Genomic DNA, 13,715 nt, shown 5'->3' with positions numbered 1-13,715 from the left:
AACCCACAAATTAAATCTTCATAAATCAGAATATATTTTACAAATCAAAATGTATACCATTTGGCAATTCAACTCAACAAACAAAATTCATTAATAAACCAGGTTCTTAAATCAATGCATATAACCTTTCACAAAGCATTTTTCAAACCATTCAGTGATAGTCAACTAAAACCATTTCAAAAGATATTTGCCAATCAAATAACCAAAAGCTAGTTAATGTCTGATTTAGTTTAATGCAATAAATATGCTCTTTCATAACTTGTTATAAAAATTGAAGCCCCTATCATTTTCAAGACACGAGTTTATAAGGGCACGAATGGTAGATTTCTAGCTAGAAATAGATTTTTCTATTTCTATTTCATGGATGAGTTTCTAAGCAAAGAAACGCTTTTGTTAACAACCCAAAATTTCCTATTTCTATAACAGAAATACGTTTGATAACTGCATAAAATTTCTTTTCCCTGGAACAAAAATTCGCTTGATAACAACCCAAAATTTCTATTTCCAAAATTTCTATTAGAGCAAATTTGATGCCAAAGAAAAATGTGAAAACTCCCTTGTTGCACCAAATCTCTCAAAATGACTTTGCGAAAAATGTCCAATAAAGAAACCACTAACTATTAATTTTTGTTCTCACGAATCACACATTCTTCAGTACACCAGCAAAAAGAGCATATAGCCGAAGTCTCCCCCAAGTCAAAGACTTGCAACCTTCGCCTAGGGCAGGGGAATCATAACCGATCAGCTAAGGCCAATCGACATTCGAAAACCACTTTATCAGATCAACTCAGTGAAGTAGAAGTTTCCTCCTTGCCCCTCTCACAAATCCGACCAAAGACAGGAACAAGACAGGCATATCCCATGACTTCTTGAAATGAAATTTCTGCTTCGCAAAAGAAGATGGAACTTCAGCTTCCATTTGAGAGTTTATAGGGAACACACAAGCCTTGATCGAAAGAATGAGGATAGAGATGGGTAACAGTTCCCAAATAAGGCCAGTGAGAGAGAGCAAGACCAACTCACATTGCCTAAACACCTATTGCAGATTAAACAAGAACAAGCACGTAAATGCATTTGTGATGCTCCTTCAGTTTCACATTTACATTTAAAGCAATAAAGATAAAAGGTTCTAAAAGTTACTGATCTCAAAGAAAGAATGACAAATCCTGGAACTCTACTAAATACCAAATACCACGTCATATTACAAGAGCCAACATAGGAGATCTCTAAATACCACGTCACATTACAAGACCTAACATAGGAAATCATCAACTACAAAATAATTAAAATACATTACAAAAGTCAAAAACAAAATTTCATGGAATCCCCATCATATTATGATCTCTTGCCATCTTATTGGCAATATTTTTCCTAAGCAATTTGATCTCGGTTCCCTCCCTAGTTGATGTATCGTCTATAAGCTCATCTTGTGTAGGTCCAAATGGGTACTCCAGATCACCATATAGGGAAAAGTTCCTATCCATCTTGCTTTTATCACGGATATAATTAAGGATAGCATAACATGCAATTACAATATGTGCTTGCTTTCGCATTGTAAATGGAGGCAAGTGTTTCAAAATGAAGAAGCGATTCTTTAATGCTGCAAATGATCTCTCAATGACATTTCTTAGTGAAGAATGCCTATAGTTGAACAATTCTCTTACTGTTGTTAGTCATCTCGCGGGAAAAGTGCCAAAGAAGTCATAAACCATTTGCATTTATGTTAATTTAGTCTTAAACCTTTTTTTGGTGCCAATTCAGTCCTAAACCTTTTGCATTGGTGCCAATTCAGTCATAAACCTTTTTATGGTGTCAATTCAATCATAAACTTTGTATATTTGTGCCAATTCAATCCTAAACCTTTTGTTTTTGTGCCAATCCAGTCCTTCCGGCCAATTTTGACCGAATTTTGCTAACGTGGATGCCTACCGGCCGGCGGTTGGTCATCAGCACTGACGTGGACAACTTTAATAATATTTTAATAATTTTTTTGAATTTTTTCTTTTTTTCTTTTTTTCTTTTTTTTCCCCTCCCCTCCCTCTTTCCTCTAGCCGGTCGTCGGACCGGCGACCGGCCAGAGGCTAGAGGCCGGCGAGGCTCGCACTCACTGGCCACTAGCGAGGGTAGCCTCGCCCAACCGCTAGCGAGGCTCGCCCTCGCCAGCGGCCGGTCGCCGGATCGCCGACCGGCTGGAGGAAGGAGGGAGGGGAGGGAAAATAAATAAATAAATATTCAAAAAATATTATTAATTTTGTCAATGTCAGCATCGGTGACCGGCCGCCAGCCAGCCGACGTTCACGTTAGCAAAATCCGGCCAAAATCCGTCGGAAGGACTGAATTGGCACAAAGACAAAAGGTTTAGGACTAAATTAGCACAAATGCAAAAGGTTTAGGATTGAATTGGCACAAAAAAGTTTAAGACTGCACCAATACAAAAGGTTTATGACTGAATTGATATTAAAAAAAGGTTTAGGACTAAATTGGCACCAATGCCAAAGGTTTAGGACTTTTTTGGCACTTTTCCCGCCATCTCGCTCTACCCCTATAATCATTTAAATGATACCGTTTGTCTTTGAAAGGAGTCAAAAATCCCGGAGCTGCAGCATAACTAGAATCTGCCACGTAGTATTTGCCTATCACAAGGTATTGTTCGTCATGATTTGCAATCGAAATACAGTTATAAATAAATTTATCTCATGAAGAATAAGCAAATATTTGGTGGTGGTCAAGGAAATTCCAAGCGAGGAGTCTCGAGTGCTACCGATAGGACCCGGCAATCGTTCGTAGAGCCTTCCTAATAGCATACACAAAAGTAAATTTCATATCAAACGAACAAACACGCATCACATTCTGAGTGGTAATTCCTTTCCTGCCTCTAAATGGGATATGTTTCGACACGGGTATAAAGCCATGAACATGGGTGTCATCAATAGCACCTACGCAGCCCTGTCATTTTAGCAAATACTAGTATTATACAAGATTATCAACAAAATGAAACTGATGGTATAAATGATTATATGAAAATTCTACCTTGAAGTAACGTTTTTTATTTTTGGGTAAGGACCTTGAAGTAACGTTTATGGGTAGGATTCATAAGAATCTCCTCTGGGACAATATCAAAGGAAAGTGGTACGATAATCTCTCTTGCCAGTTTGAGAACTGCCTACAACACTATAGCGAAGTACTTGTTAATAGTTTGTCCCGACTATTGGAATCTCTCACATAAATCTCTATTCAAGTTCTTATGACAAATCATAGATAAGAAGATCTCAACTTGTTCATCCACCCCAATTTATGAACCTCTTACCTTCATAAATTCACAATGTTGAGAAAGACATATCTCTCCATTCTAAAAGATTCATATTGTATATCTGAATGTCCATAAAGAACATCCCTTACCCATTCCGGTCCTAACAATACGCTGTCCCTAATAGGTTCTCTCATGTGCATGGAGATATCTAACGCAACAGTGTGCAACCATGCTATTAGTATGTCAAAATCATCAAAACCTTGTTCAACTGATGCTACTTGATTAATACTTACGCTACTTTTACCCATTTTCCATATAACCTATGCCATCACACAAACTAAGAACATAAACACAATAAATAAGTACGGAATCCAATAGCAATCAACAATAGCCACAACGTCATCGTAATTGCATAATAAAAAAAAAACAAAGCTTCTCAAGTACATAAGTCATAGAGTGACAAATAAACCAAATATAAATCCGCATATGTTTCTCAACTTAAAGAGATTCAAGAAGATCACGTCTCCTTTAAGGTAAAGATATGATGAAAGCCTCTCTCTAGGTGGCATTAGGGCATGCCTGGTTCACAGCATTGTTGTAAAAATTCTGTTATAAGTCAGGCATGCCTAGGATAGCAACCACAGCCCCTATAGAATAGGCGTCCTCGGGTGGTGAGGCACATGAGGTGACGGAGCCACTTGTTGATTGACCCGCCCTGAATTTTATCATATCTTGAATGGCTTTGAAGGTGCCAGAAACATCATATGTGTTACTCTTTCTCCTCCTCTTGGAATTTGGAGTTCTATCCAACTTGTGCTTCTCATGAACTAGCGTGGCAATCACGTCAAGTGCAAAGACTCCTTCACCATTAGGATGTTCACTAAGTTCCTCCGGATCATCTACCGCACCATCACCACCACCGTTGCCGCCGTCACTACCATTGTCACCACCACTATTGTCTTTCCCCTCCAACACCACCAAGCATTCTACATTTCCTACTGCATACTCCCTAGTAGCATATATATCACTGAACACACTACACATATTGGGATACTGAGGAAACCCATCCTTTCGGAATTTAGCACATTCATTGTTATATTGCAATTTTCACAATAGTGACATACGTCAGCAACATAATTGAAACTTACATCCACAAAAGAACAAAATAACCCAAGTAAAGTGATATCTTGATGTGAGACTCCCGTATACTTGGGATCCTCCTCAGCAACCATTTTGTTAATATTATCCCATCCAAATTCAAATTGCGAAATGAACTTCTTAAAACTACCATACTATCTCTTTAGTTTATTTACCCTATTCTTTAACTGAACTACACTAAACTGAAATGCTGTTTGTTTATTGAATTCAGTAAGTATGTTATTCCACCTTGCTTTGTTGTAGGTACCACTGGTGCGATTTTCGTTTTTCACCTCTTCTACCAATAAGCTTACAATCAGATTGGTTAACGACTCGGTCCATTTTGCCATAAATGCCTCTTTGTGGGATGCCATTTAACCTTAACTGGTTGAGCATCAAATGAGCTATATCATATGGTGTACATAAAAGATTTGATGTCAAGATCACATCTATCTAATGTTCAAAAAACTATTAATAAAGCAAAATGCACGAAGAAAATTGAAAGAGAACATCCGCATATCATATTGTACAAGCAAGCATATTTTGCAAGCATATATCATCTTTAGAAGTATCATTGAAAGAAGCATGTTTGATATTAAAAGTAGAAGCAGAATTATAGAGCAAAGAAGCAAAATTCCAATTGAAGATTCAAAGTAAACTAACTTAGAAAGGATTTTAAAGCATTCCCAAAATAAAAATTGAAATTGAGGCAAAGTCATCCATAATGCAGCACAAAACCCCTGGGTATGGAAGATAAAAAGTTCTGGTTCAGTAAACAATCTGGTTCTAGTTGATTATCAAGCCTTGAATATTCAAGTTGAATCAAGCTCAAGTATTAAATTGTGTCAACTCGACTCAACTTGATTACACTCCTACACACAAGTCCAGCAACTCATCAAGGATATCTTTTATCTTTTCTTACATGAAAAGCAAGAAGAAATCTACTTTTTTCCAATTCTTTTCATGATTGACTAAGAAACATTCCTGAATGAGCAAAGTGAATACAATGGTGGCACATAACAGGAAATAGCATAAGGAAGATGATTTAATTTGTCGCTATGAGATAGCCCTTTCCTGGGCATTAGGCATTGCAAATGAAAGTTGCCTTATATAGGTAAAATACACCTTGTATCTTGTGTATTCAAATCATCCATGCATCCTGTGTTCTTAAAATAACAAAAGCTTTATATCCTATGCTAGGTACCATAATGGAACATTATAACCTATTTACCACAATAACACTATAAGCTGCAAGATCAGGTAAGGAATCAACTTCATTGAAGAGTCCATACGATGGTTTAATGGCTCGTTGTAAACTCAAAATGTCGAAGCTATGTACAATGGCATCAAAGGGCTTATTGATGTTGAGGTTACAAACAAGCTTTGTCAAAACAAATTTGGGATAGTTATTTTGAGGAAACCTCCTAATGGATTTTGAAGTTGACAAAACTATCCATGTTAATTTTGTAAGTCTGATATGTGCTTTGAAGTATTTTGATCCAGGTACACATATTCTGAAAGTGGTAACTTTAATACTTCGAGATAACTAAACTTTCTGGACGTTTAGACTTTAGGAAGACCAGAAGGAAAATTTCAGACTTTACGGCTTTTAGAACGAGTAGTTCAGACTTTACTGAAAAGTCACTCAGATGTTATATCAAGCAGATGAAGAACTTCAGGCTTTATCTCTAAAAGATTCAGACCTTACTGAAGACCCATACCGACCTAAGTTCTAAACCAGAAATTATTCAGAACGAACATAATGGCTAGTGATTTGGCGAGGATTTCACAGAAAGAAAGTTTTGATTGACTCAATCTTAAAAGGCTATAATTGATTGACAATCAAACATTAAGATAAGTATATCTCACAACGAATAATGCTCTACTTATGGAAACCAAGATTCTGGTTGTATGGGCAACTAGATTAGCAGGATTCAGATTTTGTCAACCAACGGCTACTCAATCAATTTTATACAAATCTGTCCAAGGTGAAGATTGGGAGATAATCCTCTGAAGACTGTCCAATGACTAATTTGGAAGTGAATGAGTATAAAAAGAGATTAGCGAGGAGCAGAAGGTATTGAATGAAATCAAGAATTAACAAGTCCAAAGTCTGAGCATACTCCGATTTGACTACTTGTCTTTCCTGAGCTAAACACTGAGATCTTGAGGGACATTTTATAAGAGTGATTGTGTGAGATAGAGAGTTTTATCATTCACAAAGTGATATCACTTAGAACTTGTAATTCTTCTTGATCACATAGTGAAATCCAGCCGATAGGCTGTCAGCGTGGGAGAGGGGACATAGGCTTATTCTAAGCCGAACCACTATAATCTTTTGTGTGCAGTTTTTCTATTCCTAAACTCCTATTTTATATATATACTGCACACTAGCACATTTATCACAAAGTCTGATTGTTTTTCAGACTTTAATATTGATCATTTATTTTCGCTTTAAAAATTGATCAAAAAGTTTTAGATCACCTATTCACCTCCCCCTCTAGGTGATTCTTGCTAAGCTATGTCAAGTTATAGGAATGTATCATGATAGAAATATAGTAATTGTATTCATAGAAGTGAAATTACTTTTCCTTGAACTGGATTGAGATATTTACTGAAAACTCATGATTGCTAAATTTTATCTACGCCTTGTTTAGACATATCTTGCTTTCTAGCTTCGTTTGTCAAAGTCTATGATACAAAAAGTACAGCAAGTTTGTGTTATGTGTGTGCATGTGAAGAATTACATGATGAATGGGATGCACGGTAGATTTCCGCTATGTTTTCGACTTTGAATCTGGTTGTTATTGTGTAAAGAACTCTTCGCAATCTGTAATTGATAGAGACATGGCAAATTGAACAAAATTGACAAATATTCTTCCTCGTATTGCTCATCTAAATACATGAAGGTGGTGATTGTGCATCTGCAATTACTGTTTTTCAGTATGACCATTCCAATCCGATCAGTCATCTCCGAATAGACCAAGCATTAGCCATATGTAGCATAGATCCCTGAGTTTCATGAGCATGATTAAGAATAGAGGGGAAGCCTTAATAGAAAGACCCCAAAACTCACACCACCGGCCTTTGACCCCAAAATTAAACTTCAATGCGCTAATTGAAAGACAAAAAATCACACCCTATTCACAGCACAAGCAAGACAAAGAGGGGAAGCAAACCGATTGCGTGAGAAAGCAGGTCAATCATAGTTACCTAGAGGCATTGAGAAGAGAGGCTTGCGCAGTCGATGAGGGCATTGTCTCGTGAGAGTAAACAAGGAGGACAGAGTCAATGCCAGTGAGGAAGACAGAGTCGGAGTCGACGCCGACAAGGAGGACAAAGTCAGATTCAGAGTAGATTGTGTGGGAAAGCCTGTAAATCACACTTACCTAGAGGCGTCAAGAAGAGATGCTCGTGCAGTCAATGAAGGCATTGTTCCGTGGGAGTCGACGAGGAGGACAAATTCGACGTCGGCGAGGAAGACAGAGTCGGAGTCGACTCCGACGAGGTGGATGAAGTCAGCTTCGGAGTGTAGGTGAGCGACAGCGTGTTTTGGCCGAACTTTGTTGAAGAGATCGTGTTTCTTTGTTGAGCAATGGCATTGTTCCTTTTCTATTTTATTAGGTCAACAACGAAGACCAAAAATTATTTTACTGTTGAAATTATTTCTATTTCTATTTCAGAAATAGAAAAGTGGATTTTTTTTACTTCTGATTTCTCTGTTCCAAACATATTTCTGGAGTAGAAATTTGTTCCAAAAATAGAAAAATAAAATTGCGTTACCAAACAGATTTCTATTCCAAACCTATTCTCGAGAACAAAAAAATAGAAAAACAGAGACACATAATGGTTATCATGGGTGCTCTAAATACATAGATGAGATAACCATCATTTACCTAGGGATGCCAAAACTAAACAAGGAAAGCTACTCGAGTCGACAAACTCGAAATCTTATCAATTAAACGAGAAGCAATATCAAAACTCAAGCAAATAACTAACTAAGACTTGACTAAACTATTATTTGGCAACCAAATGACTCCTACGTGCTAACAAAAAGCTCGCTTAAAGTAGTTATTTATTGTTGTCAACTATGCACAGCTCAAGCACCAAAACTTCAAAAATTCGCTTTGACCAAACCATAACTTTGAATTGATTTTCATTAAATCCCACGGCTTCACAACACCCTAAACTCTTTGTTATCACGTAATTTCACAACTTAGTAACTTCTAAATCGAATCCATCAACTTGAATCTACATAGATCTGAATTTATGGCTTAACTTCGAAAATTCCTTTGATTAGATGAGCAAAAGGTTTGAATCATTACCAAGCGCTATGAAACAAAATTAATCCAGCTTGTTGAAGTCTCCGAAGCTTGTACACGCAAAACCCCCTTCTCTTCTTATTTTTCCTTCTTCCTTTCTTTTTCCTTTTACTTCTTTCTTCTTTCGTTTTTTTAGGGAGAAAGCCACAAAAAAAAAAAACACCCCAAACTATGCCTACTGTAACACATTTACCTTGAACTTTTTTTGTGACATCAAAAATCCCAAACCACGCCCATTGTAACATATTTACCCTAAACTTTTTCTTGTGACATAAAAAAACCCAAATTAGTACCTGTGTGATAGATTTGATTTTTCAACCAAAAAAAACAACGTTATTTTTATTTCACTTAAGCCACATGAGCGCCATGTCGACACTATTTGCTTTCCGGCATCCATGTAGGCAGATTTTTAATGGTTATCATTTACAAGACTTTTACGTACAATAGATGTGTCGCACACGTACAACTTTGAGATTTTTGGTGTCATGAACAAAAGGTTTAAGGTAAATGAGTCACACCGTGCATAGTTTAAAGTTTTTGGTGGCTTTTGCCTTTTTAAAAAAAATTTTGTTACATTCTTCCCTAAAAAAATATTTCGTCCTCGAGATTTGAAATTACCTCAAATTTCAAACAAGTGAGAGTATTTGCGCTTTGCCTTCTCCTCAAGCTCTCAAGTGACCTCTCTCTTGGTGTGATGAACTTCACATATGGAATAGTTTGGCTTTGCAACACTTGATCATTCCCATGGACGATGTGAATAGGGTACTCTTCATAAGTTAAGTTCTCTCTCAACCTCAATGGTGTGAAATCTAGCACATGTCAAGATTTGGCACATATATTTTCGTAACAATGACACATGGAACACATTATGTACACCTGATAGCTCTGGTGGCAAAGCTAAATTAAGCAATTATACCAATCTTCTTTAAGATCAAGAGCGGTCTAACGTATCTTGGACTTAACTTTCCATGCGTGTTGAATCTCGTAACGACTTTCATAGGAGACAGTTCCAAGAATACGTGATCCCCCACATTAAATTCCACCTTGCATCTTTGAAGGTCTACAGAACTTTTCTGACGACTTTGTCCCATTTTGAGATGCTCCCGAGCCATCATGACTTTCTATTTTGGTTGCTGAATAAACTCTGGGCCAATTAGTCTCTTTTCACCAACATCATCCACTTATAATATTTTAGTCGAGTAATCCACAATTATGCTAATTATATTAGTAATATTATTATCGTTAACATATTATTAGATATTATACCTATATCCATATGATATTAGCACATAATTAGTACTAACTTATATTTCATAATCAATATAACAAAGGATATATATATCATAATATGCTAATAAAATGTCTATAGCAATTAATCATTCATCATTCATTTTATATAACGCGCAATCATTTTAACATAATTTTATGTTAGTAACAATAATTATAATTGTTCTAGTTTTAAGAACCATTGCATCTTTTCAATATCAAGTTTATCTTAGAAATTTATATATAACAATCTAAATAATTAGCGATTATTTTAGTTATAAAAATTTATTAATCCTACACAATGTTCAACTTTTTGTAGAAAATTTTTTTTGTGCTATTACAAAGGCAAGTCTTTAGATATTCTCTTATAGATTGAGATTTTAAAATTGAAAAATCAAGGAAAGGCCACATAAGTGCTCTCATTAAAGAATAAAAGTGCCCTCTTTCGGGAGAAAAAAGGCTTGTTAAAATGTGGATTTGGAAAACGAAAGCCAATAAATTGGATAGGTGCTCAACTTGTTCTGTTGAATGCATAATGAACAAAAACTTCTGTAGAAGTTTTTTCTATCAGATGTAACACCTTTTCAAGATTCTAAGTAGCCAATCGTCCCTTGCCATTTATCGCAATTCGGGTTGTTATTGTTAGTTCACGAATCGTGCGCATGTAATATCCTTTCTGACGAGTATTCACGCCACATATTATAAAGCAAACTAAATCACACACAACAATGTAGGCAATCGTGCCATCCTATGGGGTCAAACACGTTATAAATGCGGACATTACTCATGTTATATGAGGCCATTTGCCGAGATACAGAAGAACAGCAATGCCGGACATACGAAAATCGGTCCACAAAATTTATTTACTAAGTGATGTGTTAAACTGTAAGTGACCTTTAAACAAACGGATAATCTGACCCATCACTTAAGAAATCAGTATTTTAAGTTACCCTTACTAAGTCTAAGAGGAATTCAATCGATTGTATAGCATTCCATGTTGGCCCACCAATCCATGCTTACCCAACTCGGATTGGACATGGAATTCAATAAAGAAATGCAATAAAATAAAGAAAGAGAAAAACTCTTGAAATAGTTCGGAAATCATATGTCAACCGTTAATTTTACGTACCAAAAATCATTATTTGTTCTTTAACATATGTCAATGCCGAGAACTTCCTCATCTCATTAGAGGCAAGAAAGACATACATGCAGATGGTATCCCCAACTCCTATACGTACATACTAGAGAAACACACAAAAGCATATCTCTTTTAGCACTTGAATCCTTTTACCACAATAACGTTGTACCCCCTTCCTCATACTCCTCCAAATGTTATAATTGGCATCATAAGTATGAAGCAAATGATACTACACATTATCAGAGGATTACACCATAAAAGATGTCTCTCCATATATGTTGCATCCTTTTTAAGTTCTAATCGAGTTGAATGCGTCGCATCTACTTCTGATCTCACCTTTCCGACCGGTCTTGACGCCATAAACACTGAGCTTCTCCATGGCACGCGCAAACGCCATGAAAAACGCGCTTTGGTCCTTGGCGTACAGCTCCACGAACGGCCTTGTCCTAGGGCTCGCGTACATTGCATGGTCTATGGCCAATAGCCCTAATCCGCGTGGCAGGTTCTGGTAATACATGTTGTCGAACTTTCCGGGCGTCATTATATCATTGAAGGCGGCCATGCCGCCATCACGAGTGTAATTGGAGCACATCTGCCTTAACCCAGCGGCGAACTTGGGATTTAAAGCGGGATCAGGGCCCGAGGTCCTGCCATAATTGAAGATCCTGTCGCTGAATTCCTTGCAATGAGAGAACCCAATGGTGTGTCCGCCCATTAGAGCCGCGAATTCTTGCACGGTGAACCCTTTGGACTCGAAGATCTTGATGGATTGATCAATGGTCATGGTAGTTCTCGGAAGATTTCCTTCGACCCTGGATGCCTTCGAGACCAAGCCATCCTTCCTACCAAGCTGAACCGTGTAGAACGGACCGCCAACCATGGTGATAAGGTCCCGGGTGGCTTGGGCCAATATATCGGCACATGAGACCGTCTTAGGGCAAGAGAGCTCCAAGGCAGTCTTGGCGCGAGTGACCACCTCGAACGCATCCCCTGGGAGAGACAGGTTGATGTCCTGGTCACGCTCAGCCTGGTTGAAGGAGTTGGAGGACACGAGGACGGAGGCGTCGCAACCCTCGACCAAGCAGTCGTGGACGAAGAGGCGGAGCGTGCCGGCGGCCGTGGTGGGTGTGGACATCTGCTTGTCAGTGATGGTCTCACGGACGATCCTCTCGAAATCGGGGCATGACTTCTTGTAATAATTGGGGTTGAGCTTGGCTTCGGAGAGAGAGATGGAAGAGAGGAGGAGGAGGAGGATCACATGGTGGAAATCCATGGCGATTCGGATTGGGAATGAGAGAGACGAAGGAGGGCTGTCCAGCTTCCTCCTTCTCAAGCTGTTCCCTACGATGAACAAGGAAGGAGAGCGGTCGGGAAGAAGAAGACATGCAAAATGGATCAACCAAATTGAACAGAACGGGAATGAAGAAGGTGGAAAAGAGTGGATGGGAGGGATTTTAGGGTTTGTTTTGATGATAGGGGTGTGATGGAAAGAGAAGCAAAGATTATGTCCATCCGTCGAATTTATTACTTTATCTTTCGTCTTTTTTTGCATTGTTAAATGGAAAAGAAATTCCATCTGACGTTGCAAGGCATTGATGTTCTTTTTTTCTAACTTTAAGAGAATTTATTGGTTGATTTTTATATTTAATGAACAGCATCGATATGAGATTATTCTTATTTCTTCCCCATATCGTATTGTAGCTTCAGTTTGCTTGTGAAGAAATCTTAATCGAAAAAGACATTTGCAAGATAAAGATTCAAACACTTATACATGACCCCTTGTGGATACTCAATGTGAAATGAAATTCCCTCTCTCAAAGTGGGGTTGAGAACGCCCTTTTCATATGTAGTTAATAAATGCATTTATTTATATTGTATTAAATAAAGAGAACCGCATACTTCTACAGAATCTCAATCAATTTTCCTTTCCTTTCTAAAGTATCCTCAATTATTTGTTGTACAAATAGAGAAAAAGTCACAAAAAACTTCAAATTATGTCCACTATAACACATTTATCCTAAACTTTTTTTTGTACGATCAAAAATCCCAAATTATATCAATTGTGACATATTTACCACAAACTCTTTTTATGACATCAAGAACCTCAAACTTATATCCGTATGACACATTTACCTTCCGTCAAGATTCTGTTAGATAATTTTTCAATCAAAACGACGTAGCTTTTGTTTCATTTAAGCCACGCAAGCACCATATCCACACCGTTTGCCTTCCATCATCTATGTAGACAGATTTTTAACGATACTCATTGACGGAATCTTGATGGAGGATAAATATATCATACATGTACAAGTTTAGGATTTTTGGTATCACAAAAAAATGTTTAAGATAACTGTGTTACAGTAAGCATGGTTAGGTTTTTTTTTGTACAAATGTTATGTCCATGACAAATGAGTAAATTGCTAATTTTATGTTAAGTTTAAAGCTTTTCTATTGTATAGTCACCTTCACAAAAAGTTCAAATTTTAAAATAATTCTCTCTTTCCATATGTATGCGTTTACAATTTCTTTTCGATGTGTATTTTGGTATCGTGTATTTGTATCAATTCCTATTTTTCAAATATTTCTCAATATGGTGACTTTT

General features: G+C 37.2%; 1 protein-coding gene across 1 annotated transcript; it reads right to left on the bottom strand.

Annotated features, from left to right (window-relative positions):
- Window positions 1–11,243: 11,243 nt before the first annotated feature.
- Window positions 11,244–12,508, bottom strand: LOC115689472 (peroxidase 41-like). The gene has a single exon (XM_030615512.2). The coding sequence runs from the start codon at window positions 12,384–12,386 to the stop codon at window positions 11,403–11,405; it is 984 nt and encodes a 327-aa protein (XP_030471372.1). The 5' UTR covers window positions 12,387–12,508; the 3' UTR covers window positions 11,244–11,402.
- Between the last annotated feature and the right edge of the window lie 1,207 nt (window positions 12,509–13,715).

The sequence above is a fragment of the Syzygium oleosum genome, unplaced genomic scaffold (assembly GCF_021117445.2).
Source record: "Syzygium oleosum isolate NSW1041296 unplaced genomic scaffold, Sole_v2.1 Sole_v2.16, whole genome shotgun sequence".
Taxonomy (NCBI): Eukaryota; Viridiplantae; Streptophyta; class Magnoliopsida; order Myrtales; family Myrtaceae; genus Syzygium; species Syzygium oleosum.
Note: the sequence above shows the minus strand (reverse complement) of the source record. Positions and strands in the feature narration are given on the sequence as shown.